At 64.2% G+C, this 13,566-nt stretch overlaps 1 protein-coding gene across 1 annotated transcript; it reads right to left on the bottom strand.

The window, feature by feature from the left end:
- Positions 1 to 3,680: 3,680 nt before the first annotated feature.
- EXOC3L4 (exocyst complex component 3 like 4) lies at positions 3,681 to 12,159 on the bottom strand. Its single transcript, XM_030883294.2, has 11 exons — positions 11,748 to 12,159; positions 10,248 to 10,884; positions 9,171 to 9,282; positions 8,829 to 8,951; positions 8,361 to 8,461; positions 8,080 to 8,160; positions 6,856 to 6,970; positions 6,163 to 6,282; positions 5,926 to 6,078; positions 5,136 to 5,257; positions 3,681 to 3,873 (listed from the first exon to the last, which is right to left on the bottom strand). Exons 1-11 carry the CDS (start codon positions 12,157 to 12,159, stop codon positions 3,681 to 3,683), a joined length of 2,169 nt encoding a protein of 722 aa, XP_030739154.1.
- Positions 12,160 to 13,566: the final 1,407 nt, after the last annotated feature.

The following is a 13,566-nucleotide window of genomic DNA, read 5'->3' as shown; positions in this document are numbered from 1 at the left end:
GGTGTGACGGCTCCCAGCAACTCTGCCAAAAAGGGCCCTGCGCTGTCACCCAGCGGGCCCTGATTCCCCCAGACCTGGAGCTCTGTGGCTCAGCCCTCGTCAGCAGCCCCCTCCGATCATCTGATCGCAGTGCCTGGCACAGGCCCACTGCCCAGTGTTCTGCACCGACTGGCTGGGGAAGGACTGTCCCATCTCCTCCCCCTGGGCCGAGGATGGACAGTGGGCAGACACTGACCTTGGTGGGCGGGGCCTCTGACCTGCTGGAGTTGCCTAAGTGACTCAGGGGTAGCAAAGGAAGGGAGGGGACGGAGAGTGGCCCCGGGGACCCCGCAGCTCCTCTCCCCGCCAGGGTAATGCTGAGGGGCCCCGCCAGGACCACATCCTAGCCGCTGAGGGTGCTGCCCCTGTGTCTAGGGGCCCCATGTGGTCCAGGGCCTGGAAGGAAGGGGCCAGGGTCACCAGGCAAGGAAGGAAGAGGGAGAGGCCGTGTAGGCACGGAGGTGACACGATGACTGCCCCTCGCAGCAAGCCCTTGGTGCTGGGTCTCTTTGGCCGGTGTCATCTACCCCTGAGTTCCCTCACCTACTGGGCGCTCCCTCCCACATCGCAGATAAGGAGACCGAGCCTCAGAGGGGAAAGGGCCCAGGTCACCAGCTGTGGGAGGGCAGCGCTGAGACCTGAACACGCTCAAGCCTGGGCGAAGGGCCACAGAGGGCACAAGTCCAGGTGGAGCTAGGGGGGACACCCAGGTCCCTCCTGTCACCCCAGGCTGTCCTTGGGTAATCAGGCTGGGTTCATCCTGTCCTCGGACCCGAGGACCCTGCCTTGGGCAGGCGGCCCCCACACCCTTTCACTGCCCTCCAGCCTCATCAAGGACCCACAGGCTCAGGGCCAGAGAACAGACGTGACCCTCAGTCCATGAAGGAGCCCCAGGAAACATGGGCACTGGGGGAAGCCAAGCTGAGCCGAAGCGGGAGGAGTAGGGGGCCATGCGGGGGGAGGGAGTGGCCAGGCAGAGGTGCGACCAGGGGTCAGAGGTAGGGCCCAGGACCCGAGATCTAGGGGCAAACAGGATGTCCTGCTGCACAGGGGAACACAGACACCAGGCATGGCCCGGGCACTGACAGGGGCTGGCACATTCCAGGAACGCACACACATGTGAACACACACACACACACACGTGCACACAAGCACACACGTTTCCTTATCAGCCAGACAACATGGTTCACAAGTCCGGAAGCAGCTCTGAGAGCCAGCCCCCTCCCCCCATGCTTGGCCTGGACAACAGGATGGCCACGGAAGCACTCTGGCCCTTCGCAAGGCCTCATGGGACCTGGTGGGCAGGGGGGTCCTGAGCACAGCCCCCAAGCCCGGGGCAGAACAGCCAATGGCCAGAGCCCTGGACCTGAGCCAGCCCTGGGTCCCCTGGCCTCAGCCCTCCCTCCAGTCTGCAGCCTCCCTGGCTGCACCCCCGTAGAAGCTGCCGTCTGGCTTCCTGCTCACCCCAGCTTGGCCTTGGGAAGCTGACCCCAGCCCTCAGACTCTGCTGGGCTCACAGGCACATCCACAGGGCACACATACCCACCGGGCACGGAGGCTCCTTCCGGGAAAGCCCTGACTTCCTGCCTCTGGGCCTGGGTCTCAGCCTAAATCCTTCCCACTGCAACATGAGGAGTCTGCTCAGACCCACACCCCTCCCCAGCCTCCCGCTGGGGGCCTTGCCCACTCACTGACGCCATCCACCTCAGGATTCGCTGACAGAGTCCCCCACCCCTGCACCCAGCCTCTCTTCGGCTTTTTCTTGCAGATGGTGGCCTGGCCAGACACCTGCGAACGTGGGGTCACGGTGGGGCCAGAGCCTGGCTTTACGGCAGGCTCTTAATTTCACTCTCCCCGGCCTGGGAGGCACAGACAGAACCCCTATTTCACAGCTGGAAAAACTGAGGCACAGAGAGGTGAAGAAACTTGCCTACAGTCTCCTGGCTGGAAAGGGGTAGAGCTGAATCCCCTCCCACCTCTGCAGCCTGGCTTAGAAACCCAGCCCCAGGACCCTCAGCCTGCAGCCAAGGGGCTCAGGCAAGGTCAGGCCTGTCAGGGTCAGGGCGAGGAACAGGGCCTGCAGGAGGGGGCCTCCCTGAGGGGCCTGGGGACTGGGACTCAAATGTGGGAGGGGGTGGCAGGGGCTCCCGGGGGAGAACCTGGCCAGGACCAAACCAGATCAAGGCTTCCTATACCCTCACCACCCCCCCGGCCTGAGACTCTCACCCAGACCACTGCCGGCCCCTGGGCTTACATGTGGGGTCAGGCTGACCTGTCAATCACCTGCCCCTCCCTAGGAAGAGAGGTGCCCCTCCGATACCTCCCCTCTCCCTGGCTGTGAGGATCCCAGGCCACCAGTGCTGGGGCCTGTTGTGAAGCAGTGCCAACCCCCACCCTCCGCTGGCCTCAGTTTCCCCACTGACACAAGGACCGCTTGTCAGCGTCAGCACTCACACACCCCGCCGCCGCACCTGTTCCCGGAGCCTGGGAGCCCCATCCTCTCTGCTTCCTCCTTCCTGCCTTGCTCACCCCACCCCCGCTGGATTCCCCACTTGGGAAGATCTGGACACTCCCTCGGCCCCCGGCCTGCCGCACCCCTGGCCAGGTGCCCCCATGGAACAGGCTGCCGCTGGGACCTGTTCCTGCTCCCCCCGGGACCCCGAAAGGGGGCTGGGGGGAAAGGCACCTATCGCTGCCTCCAGCCGCATCCTGTCAGTCTCCCCATCTCAGAGCTCAGCCTTCCTGGCAAGCCCGAGGTTATGGACGCAAATGGGTTCCAGAGCAGCGTCAACTGCAGGCTGGAGCCCAATTTCAGTGCCAACTATTGTGAGAGGAGAACGAGGAGGGGCGTGCGCGAGGGCGCAGCGCGGTGATCTCCTTGCAGCGCCACGTCCAGAGCCGAGACCTGCAGGGGCACCCCCCCCACACACACACTCCAGGTTGACACTTGCCCTGCCGCAGCACACAGCTCTCACTGCTGGGAAGTTCCTCTCACAACTAACCCAAATACCTCAAGCTGCAGAACAAGGCTTGGCCTTTTCTTGTCTCCCAGGGCCCAGGCCTGCTTAGAGCAGGACAGAGCAGCGCTCACCCCGCTGGGCAAAGCTCACTAGGCACGCGGCACTGGGGGCCCGGGGTCAAAGCCTGTCTTGCTCTGCAGCCACAGGGGTGGGCCTTCCCAGTTCTAGACCTGCCTCAGTTTCCCCATTGGTACAGTGAGCAGGAAGCAGTCATCACCAAATGGAGTCACCGCGGAACTTCTGGCTGGACCCTGGGTGCATGGGAACCCAGGCCTCCTGCCTGAAGCCAACTTGGCCTGCCCCTCCTTAGGGAGACACCATTTTCATTCATGTTTATTTTAAAAATAAATACTCTGTTTTTCACTTTCAGACTGGGGTGGCGCTGGACAGTTAGGCAGGGAGGCCTTCCTGGGTGGGCAGTACCGATGGGAACTTCTGACATGCCCGAACCCTCCCCCGCAAATGCCTGAGATGCCTCTCATGGCTGTTCATTCTGGTCACCAGCCATGCGTGGCTGAGGACGGGAATTCCACGACCATGGGCTCCTGACTTGGGGCTCAGTGCCTGGGGGAAGATGGCCAACCCTCCACCTGGGGTCGGCCCCTCTCAGGCCCAGGAGCACTAGATGCAGGTGACTAGCACATCCATGGAGGTGGGCACCTCGATCTCCTCGAAGAGCACGTGGCCCTCAGCAGCGCCGGGGCCCCCTGCCTTGGCCACGGCCCTCAGCAGGTCCTGGGCATGCGTCAGGAGGTGCTGGTTCCGACGGTGGCCCAGTCGGCGCAGCGCTAGAATGGCCAGCACGTGGTCCCGCCTGCAGAGACACGCGGACCCTCACTGCAGACCCAGCAGCTTCAATGACACCCCAGACCCCGAGGTGAGGAGAACCCTGGGGGCTTGGGCTGGAAGTACGAGTGCACCCAGCATTCCTGGAGCCTGGTCTCAGAGAGACTGAGAATGAGCCTGGAGGAGCTGTGCTCCTGGAAGAGGTGGCTGGGCCTTGAAGGGTGCGAAGCCACGTGGAGCCAGGAGGGCAGGCCTCTGTGGCCTACGCAGAGGTTCAAGAAACCTAGTGGATTGAAGGATGCAGCAATGCGGCCACACGGGGGCAGGGCCGGGGGAGCCGCTGGCCTCAGAAAGGAGTCAGGGCCTCCCGCTTCCAGCCCTGTGCAGGGAGCCACAGCCAGGCAGCACGCAGAGAGGCAGCATGGGGGTGGGAGGCCTGTGCCCAGTGGCATCAGGAGCTCCCCCTCCCCTCCCAAGCACCCCAAGAAGCTCGAAGCACCGCCCCACAAGCTAGGGAGGGCAGGCCAGCCCACGGCAGGAAAACAGGGACGGGCCAGAAGGGGAACCTCGGGCGCTTGGAGGGGAGGGGTGGTCACTGCGGGCTGGGGGCCTGGAATTTTCCCCGGGGGGTCGGGGTGCAGGGCAAGGCGGTGGGTCCAGGAAGGAGCTAGGCCGGGGGTTTTCTGCAGTCTCCCCACCCTGGAATCTCCAAGGCCATGGAGAAATTCGGGCTGGGATTTCCATGGGTACCATGACTCACCGCCCCCCCCCACCACCACCACACACCCGGGATCAAAGCCTCCTTCCTCCTGGCCAGGTCTGGGGCTTCCGGAAAGAGCCTTCTCCCAGGGGTGGGGGCCGCGGCCTCCCCTCAGCCTCCCGGGGGAGGGACGTGTCCCCACCATCAGACACGGGAGGAGGGTCTCCCACTCCCTTCAGACTCCAGGGGTGGGGACGTCTCTCCCCATCTCACCACAGGACTGAATGTGGATGGTGAGAATAGACCACGAGGCAAGGGCAGCCCCGATCCCACGAGGCTCCGCCGCAGCCTGAAGGCCGGGGGCCCTTAGCTGCTGCACCTGCACCTGCGCACTCAGGCCGGCGCTAGTCCGAGCCCCGCCCGGGAGGCGCCCCTTCCCCTCCCCCTCCCCTCTCCCCTCCCCCGAACCAGCTCGCGCCGCCCTCAGGCTCGTCGCCCGCCCACCTGCAGCCGCAGGAACACTTCTGCAGGCACGAGTCCCCTGACCCCAGGGCCCCGCGGGGCCCGTCAGAATCTAGTGGGGAACGGACCTGATGTCGGGGTAGCTCCGGATGAGTGTCTCCAGGTGCCGCCGGATGTCGTCTTTGTAAGTCTCGCCCAGTATGTCCGCCACGCACGGGATAGCTCGGCCCAACCAAGTGGCCTCAGAGCCCTACGGACACAGGGAGACGCGTGCGCGGCGGGCCACTGTCCCCCCTTCGGAACCCCCTTGCCGCCCCTGCCTGCAGCCCATCCATTAGAGCCCCGTAGAGCCCTCCTGAAGCCACCACCGCGGTCCCACTGGGTTGCCTCCTGCATCGCGGAAGGGGACGCGGGCCTCGGCACCGTGGACTCAGTCGCAGCTCAATAGTCATCTTCCCTCCCCCACGATAGAGCACGGAGGTGTCTTCCAGAATCTGCTCAGATGGGTAAACCGAGGCCCCGCGGGCAAGTCCTGCCTGGAGTCGTACAGCCGGTGGGGGACCAGCAACCCAGATAAGAGGTGTATGTGTAGGGAGCAGACCCTCGAACTGCTCAGGGTCAGGGGCTCAGGAGAGGTCTTCCATAGTTCCCTCCCATCAGACGGGGCTGCGACCCTCATCCCTTCCCCACACACCCCACAAACTACATGCAAATGAATGCAAACGTATGCAAAGTGTTGTCCCCACCGGCCCCGCTCCGCTGGGGGAGAGTGCGCAGAATCACTTCCGACAAAGCCTGCCCCGCAGGGGCTCTTACAGGGGCGAGCGGAAATGAGAATGGGGGATGCTAGTGGAGGGTCCCCACGCTGGAGGCCCCCCGAGGAGGCCGGCACGCCGGGCAGCCAGACAGTGCTCCTACCAGGTCCTGGAAGGTGTTGCCAATGGCCTGGGCGTCCAGGCTCATCTTCTGGGAGCCACTCACGCGCTCCACACCCCGGAACCGCTCGCGGGGCCTCAGCGCCTGCACCAGGTACTCGCGGACGACGTAACGGTGTACCTCCTGCAGAGTCTCCTGGGCGGCCAAAGCGGGGGTCTGGGTCAGGGTCAACAGTAGGGGCCCTGGGCATGCCCCCACCACAGCTCGCTCCTCCCATACCTGCGCCCGGGGCGGGACCACATGCTCAAGGTGGCCGGCGAATGCCACCACCTTGTCCAGGAGGGGCTGCAGCACGTCCTGTGTCAGCCAGGCCTTGGTGCACAGGACCTTGAAGAGCGGCTGGGGGCAGAGGGGGTCAGGAGTCTTCTAGCCAGGTGTCCTCCCCACGCACTAGACCCTCCCCTGGGAGCCCCGTGCATGGCTCCTGACAGGGGTGTTTCAGGCCAAGGGACAATCTGTCAACAGGAAGAAATTCTGGGGAGCTATCTGACCCCCTCTCTACGGTACCTTGGTGACATCCCCTCTCCTGCCACAAATTATGTCACTAGGCCTTTCCCAGGGACTGCCTCCTCCAGGCCCGGAGCCCCAGTAGGCAGAGTTTGAGTTTGAATTTGAGCCTCTAGCCAGGCCTTGCCTGGGGAGTCCTGGGGGGGCCTTGAGGGGCCGGATGAGGAGAAGTTCCTTGGACACACCCACTCTGAGACGCGGAGACTGAAGAAGGTAGTTGTTTCCCAACTGTTTCTGCTCAGCTGGGAACTTGCCTGGGTCCCCCGCCAGCCCCCCGACACACCACCCCACCCCAGCACTGCCCCCACGGTAAATGAATGCCGTGACTTGGGCTTCCAGGCTCCAGGACACAGGGGGCACCTGCTGGGCATGGAAAGTGAGGAGAGAAGGGCCCATTCCCCTCACCTGCACATCACCCTGAAAGCCCTGGAGCAGCTGCTTCTGAAAGGCGCAGGTGGCAGCCACCAGGGGCTTCTCCAGCTCTTCAAGGCTTCCTGGGAACCTGGCCAGAAGATGAGTTCTGGGGAGGGGCCAGGACAGGGGACAAAGTGAGCAAGGGGGAACAGGCTGGGGTCAAGGCCTGGCATACAGCCATGAAGACTGGTGCCACACCAACTCCATTCACTTAGACTATAATGTGAAGGGCAGACCCCTGGGGCTGGGAGCAGAGTCAAGTGAGGGGACAGCGCTATGCCCAGATCATAGAGGGGCCGGGCAGTGGAGTGGTGTGGTCCCACCGCATGGCAGAGCTCCCCTGTGGCAGCGCTGAGCCGAACCTTCATCCCTCTTGGTGACAGAAAAGTGCAACGCAGCCATTCCTGGCACAGCGGCCCCTCCTTTGAGCCTCATAACTGCCTCTCCAAATATTATAATGTTCCCATTTCACTGTTGAGTAAACCGAGGGCCAGGCTCTGCCTGGTCCCCAGCCCAGGGACACAGAAAGGCAGGCTAAATTTCCATCAGGGGCTTGGCCAGAGGCTGCCTACCGAGGAACAGAGAATGTTCCCTGGGGCTGAACCCCAGGGTTCCCCGTGCCCAGGGCCAGTCTGGCACAGGTTAGGGACAAGAGAGTGTTACAGAAGCAGTGCCTCGGCGTGGTCAGGCTTTGGGTTCACACAGACCTTGTTCACGTCCCAGATCCAGCCCGTCCTGTCTGTGTGACCGGGGACAAGTGGCATTTCCTTTCTGAGCCTCCACATTCCCATCTGTACGTGGGGACCCCACCCTTGCGCTGCAGCAGCTGATGCATCTTAAGTGGGGGGGACACTAACGCTTGGCACAGAAGGGGGACAGCCAGTGCCAGCCCACGGGGGGCCTCTGCCTTCTGCGGGTAGATAAACCCAGGCCCCAGCACGAGCAAAGCCCTGGGAGGGAAGTGTCAGGAAGGGCTTCTTGGTCTCTGCTCGGCCTTGAAACTCCCCGCATCCCTTCCAGGGCCTCAGCTCTGCGGGGCCGAGACAGGACCCCACGGCGGAGACGGAGGCGGAGAGGCGAGCTATCCCCGGAGGCCTCCTGGGAAGGCCGCCTGAGGCCGCCGCGGTAGCCTTCCCGGTCCCGGTTCCCTCGGGTTGCGCGCCCCCTGCCGGCCGTGCTCGGCACCGCCCCTGCGGAGGAGCGAGATAAACCCACCTGAACTCCTCGCAAGCATTGATGTTGGCGCACAGGTTAGGCTCGCTCACCGCCCCCGACTCCAGGAAAGCCTTTTCAAACCTGGCGGAGAGGTACGCAGAGGTCTTGGAAACTCTTTCTGGCTTCTATGACCTCGCGTCCGCCCTCCCTCCGGCCTTACGATGAGGCTTGTCCGGGGATCTCGGACACTGAGCCAACAGGATGGGCCCTCCTCAGGGACGACCACCGTCCACACCCTGGCCACTCCACCCACCACACCCCGGCCCAAGATGCGCCCCTACCTGGGCAGGAAGAGGCCAAGGGCCCGCGTGCAGATCTGCAAGGTGGTGGCCTCCAGCTCCGCGGAGATGACGCCGGCTGCCTTCACGTGCTGTGCCACGAGCTGAGAGCGATGCCACGCGCTGAAGGCGCGTCTGAGCCCTCAGTCCCGACGCCCCCAGCCCCCCACCTCGCGGCCCCGTGATGTCTCCAGCCTTCCCTGCCCTTCCTCGACGTCTCGCCTGCAACTTCCAGCGGCCCCAGCCTCGAGGTCAGCCCTCCCAACTCCCCCCACCCACGGGGCCGCCTGCTAAGCTGGGAGCTGTGGCCTGGCGCTCCCAGCTTGGCCAGGCAACCCGAGGGCCTCTGATCCGGCCCCACATGGGGCCTCAAGCTCCCGTCTAACGGGGAGGCGGTTATGACTGTAGTTTACAGCTCTGGGTGTCTCTACCGCCTGAGGCCCAAACACATGTCCCTCCTTCTGGGCGCACCATGTGTACGTCGACGGACAGCGGCGTACGGTAGTGGCCCTGCAGCACGTCGGGGGCCTCGGCAGCCACCCAGCGACTCTGTTCTACCTGCAGGATGCCATCGAAGCAGCTCGCGATCTTGGTCTGTGCGGGGTAAGGAAGGGGCCGCGGTGAGACCCTCCCAGGAAGGAGGTCCCCTACCTCCTGAGCCCAGAGCCCCGTCACGCGCCCTTGGAGACAGGGGCCACCCTGCTGGTGCACAGGCCCATGCCTGAGGGCACGGAGCCTCCCTGCAGTGGGGCGGCAGCGGCCACACTCAACCTGGACCCCGCCCCCTCCGGCCTGGCCCCTCGTGGCCCTTACCTCCAGGAAGCTGGCGTAGTCGCTCTCGAGTCGGGCCCACACATCGGGTGCCAGGAGTGGGGGCAGCGGCTCCGAGGGCAGAGCCAGGTCCTGGGAGCCCAGGAAATCAGGACTGGAAGGCAGGGTGGGGCCTGAAGTTCTGAGCAGAACTCTGATGGGGCAGCGGCTGCCCCTACTCCCCTCTGGATAGGCTCAAAGCCTAACGCCATCACCGTGAGGGCCCCGAATCTGGGCTGTTCACATCCTCAGCCCCCCAGCACGCCCTCCAGGTTTCCATGCCAGACACCCCTCCCCGCGGCTTCTGACTGCAGGACTTCCTGTTACCCTCAGCAATCAGGTGTGCATGCACAGAGTGCATAAAGAGGGCCGTCCAGATGGACCTTGACCAGGTTGCCTCGGGTGTGACCACTACCCTCACGGTCAGGGTACACCCAAGACTGAACTCTAAACACCCCCAGGACCATGCAGCTCAGGGACCAGCCACTATCCTGTCCACACTAGGGAGGCCCAGACAGGGGCGGGTACTTGTCTGAGGCCACAGGGCCTAGTAAGGAGCCCAGAACTTTGGCGCCCTCCTCCGGCTTGCCTGTCTGCCCGTGGGGCTGGGGAGTGCTCAGCGGGAGAGGTGACCCACCCCATGACGTTCTGCAGAGCCCTGAACCCAGGTGTCCATCCAAAGCGAGAGTGGGGCTGAAAGCCAGCTCACGCCAAGCGCTGTGAGCCCACGGCTGTGTCCTGCCTGGAGGGGTGCCCGTTGCGAATTCACTCAGAGGCACCCTGTGGACTAGTTTGTGCCTAACTGGGCTCCCTGCCTCATAAGCAACCCCCGCCCCCCACCCGGATGCTTTCCAGCTTCAGGAACCAGCGGCTGATGGCCCCCTCCCCTCTCGGGAGAGCACCATGGTCTAGAACGGAGAGGAGAGAATGTCGAAGCCTCCCGGATATCGCCAGCACTCTCCGGGGAGGAAAAGGGGAAGAAAGGTGCCCTGTGCTCTTTAGAGCAGGTTCCTGAAGGCCTCTCATGTGGGCAGTTCCAGCCCCTCCTTGCCCCTCATGGCGTCCTGGCTGGGGCCTCACCTGCTGTAGACATTGGAGGCCCAGTCCAGCAGGATGTAGAGCTGCTCGCAGCCGTGGGTGTCGTGCGCCAGCTCCTGGAGGCGCTGGGCCACTGCGCCGTGGAAGGCGCGCAGGTAGGCCTCCCACGCGGGATAGCCGGCGGCCGCGTAAGCCGGGTGCACCTCCAGCTGCACCTTCTGCAGGTCGTGGCGAACCAAGCGGCCGAGCTCGTCCAGAAGCTGGGCCAAGCCGGACCCCGGGGCCTCCCCTGCGCTCACCTGCTGCACACGCTTCCGCGCGCTCCGGCGCACCGCGTCCTCCCAGTGCTGGCGCCAGTGGCGCGGCGTGCACAGAAAGTCGCCGTCTGCAGGGGGCTCTGGGTGGGCCTCCTCTTCCGCACGCACCACGCGGGCCAGCTCCGCGAGCACGGCCGCGTCCACGCCGTCTGGGCCCAGGGTCTCGAGCACGATGGCGCCGATCTCTGCAGCCAGCCCGTCGTAGTGCAGGCACAGGTCCATGGCGCGCCGCGCAAAGCCCGTGGGGTCCTGCTCGAAGGTGCGTGAGGCTTTCTCGGCCACTAGCCGAGTCTCGAGGTGCCGCAGCTGCTCGAAGGCCGCCAGCAGTTTCCGCTCCGTGATGAGGTCAGCCACAGATTTGTCTTTTGCGAGGTCAGGTGAGAAGAGGGGCAATGAGGGGGACGCCTCAGCTAGGCCTGTCAGCCCCAATCCCACACATCCGGAGCCGGGCTGCCGGGCCCCAGAGCTGCATCTGAAGGCCTGCTCCAGGAGCGACAGCCCCAGGTGCCCTGTGTCCTTTGGAATCACCTTTGAAGAGGCAGAACCCCAGGTCCCAAGCCTGGCTCAGAAGAGCAATTGGGATCAGCCCCTGCCTTCCCCCTCCCCCACTCCCATTCCCACTCCCAGCTCTACAGAACTAGACCTGGTGGCTTCAAGTACAGTCCTGACTGCAGGTCCATTGGGGTCAGAGCTCAGGGTGGGCATGCCCAGGCTCCTGCCGCAGTGTCCAGCTTCAGCACTTCTTGCTGTTCCCTGCTCTGGGTCAACTTCCAGCCCCTAGGAGCGCTCTGCCTTCACCTACATTCCCCCTTCAGGGCCCTACTCCAATGTGTCCTCTCCTGGGCAGCCCCCTGACCTCTCCTCTGCCCCATGGCTCATAGGCACCCTCTGTGACGCTGTGATCTGAGAGGGCCAGTGCCTTCTCCACCACTCTGGTTTGGCCAGGAGCCAGGCTGTGGAAGCCTCTGGAGTCCTGGGGTCCTGCAGATCTCGGTTCACATCCCATTTTTCCACTTCCCAGCTGTGAGACTTGAGGCAAGTCACTTAACCTCTCTGAGCCTCACTTTTCTCAGCTGCCCTTGTTGGAATGTTGGAAGAATTTAACGTGAGATTGTACAGGGGCAGGGGTTTGGGGTAGCTGGGGAGGAGAGCCTGTCAGGAAGCCTAGGCCCCACTGCCCCCCTCTCTGGCCTCGGTTTCCTCCCCCGCTTAGCAGTGAGGAAGCCCTCACCTTCTAGTTCCGCAGGCCCCGCCCCAGTGGATGACTGCGGGCTGACACCGTCCACGGCCCTTGAGGGCGCCTCCCGGCCATGGGCCACCCCTGGCCCAGTGGCAGCCTGGGTCTGGTCAGCAGCTGGGCCCTCGTCCCGAGCACGCCGTAAAGACCGGAACAAGAGGCGGGAGCTGCGTCTGAGCAGGCCTGGGTCCTCCTGGGGGGCGCAGCCCGAAGCCCACTGGCTTGCCTTTGAGAAGGCCCACCGAAGGGTGCCCAGGCCAGGCCTCAAGCCCTCACGATGGGCGCTGGACGCATCCTCGCTGCTTGCCTTCCGAGTGCCCTGAGCTGGGATCTGGGGTACCACAGGCTCCCTGGGGTTGTGCAGCTCCGGCCCAGAGGCCACTGTCTGAGGCGACGGCATCTTGGCGGCAGCAGAGCTGGGGGCGAAAAGGAGGCTCAGGAAGCCCTGGGGGGTGCCTAGCCCCCAGGAGCAGACACAGAAACCCATGAGAGCCCTGTGGGATGTGCTGGGGCCCAGTAGCTTAGTCAGGGAAGCCTTCCCCAGGAGGTGACCCCAGGGCTGTCAAAAAGGAAATGTCACCAGGCAGCTCCCATGGCCAGAGCCCTCTTTGTGCCAGGCTGCAGCTACTTCTGCAGACACAGACAGCTGCTTCCATCAGGAAACCTTCTCTGACACCATCTTCCAAGAAGGTCTCCTCCAGGTACCCACCTCACCGGCTTTGCCAGGCCAGACCCTCCCATCGGAGCTGGAGACCCTCCCATCGGAGCTGGAGAACGCGTGGGTTCCGGGGCACAGCCCGACCCGCAGCCCACAGTCCCTGGGGCTGGGCCCAGAAACCATGTCCAGGACTTCCTGGACCTTAGGATCTGAGGCTAAAATGCCCACCCCCTCCACAAGCCACTCACTGCCCCCCACCCCATCCTTCAGCTCACCCCCATTCAGCCATCAGGCCTAACTGCTTCTGCTCAAAGCGGAGCTCAGGGACCCCCGTGGGAGGCCATGCCTTTTCCCTGGGTGTCTCAGAACTGGAGGGAGGTGGGGTCAGGCCGGAGGGGGCTGGCCTAGGCCACCGGGGGCTTATCGGGCCTTGCAGCCTGCAGGGAAGGTTGTGGGAGGGGCCGTGCTTCTATATTTAACCAGGGGCGGGAGATTCCCAAGCTGTTTCTCACCCATTGCATCTCCTCCCCACCACCCAGGGAGGTATGCTCTGGCCCCTCCCCGACAGAGGGTGGGGAGGGGGTCCCCAGGGCATGGGGGTGCAGAACAAGGGCTGCCCCTGACCCACCCCGAGCGGGGCCCTCACCACCCGGGCTCCCCCAGGCTCCGCCCACACCCCACCCCCTTTCCGCCCAGCCTGGCTGTGTTTGACTTTCTGCCTTTAGGTTAAGCTAGGGGTGGGAGAAAGGAGAGAAACTTCTTGGCTGCTGGAACCTCCCACCCACCCCATTGTGTTAAGAGGGGTTGGAGATGGTGGGGGGCCAGCAAGGTCTCACTTTGGCCTTGAAGAAACTGGGGCCCAAAGAAGGGCAGGACCTGCTGAAGTCACTGACCAACCAGAGGCTGAGACCCCCCCCATCCCCAGGTCACCCCCCACCATGGGGACAAAGGCCAGGCTGGAGCCAGCACCTGACTCTTGGGTGATAGTGGGCAGGAACGGCCCCTCCCCAGGCCTCAGTTTGACACCAGGATGGGCAGGACCCAGACCCCTATCCACCCCCTCCTGCACTCCAGCGAGATGTCTGTGCGGGGGTCAGACATGCAGGGGGTCCGCTGAGGCCTACCTTCCTCTCCTAGAGGCCACTGAGC

The sequence above is a fragment of the Globicephala melas genome, chromosome 2 (genome assembly GCF_963455315.2).
Source record: "Globicephala melas chromosome 2, mGloMel1.2, whole genome shotgun sequence".
NCBI lineage: Eukaryota > Metazoa > Chordata > Mammalia > Artiodactyla > Delphinidae > Globicephala > Globicephala melas.
The sequence above is the reverse complement of the archived record's forward strand: the minus strand, read 5'-3'. Positions and strand labels throughout refer to the sequence as shown.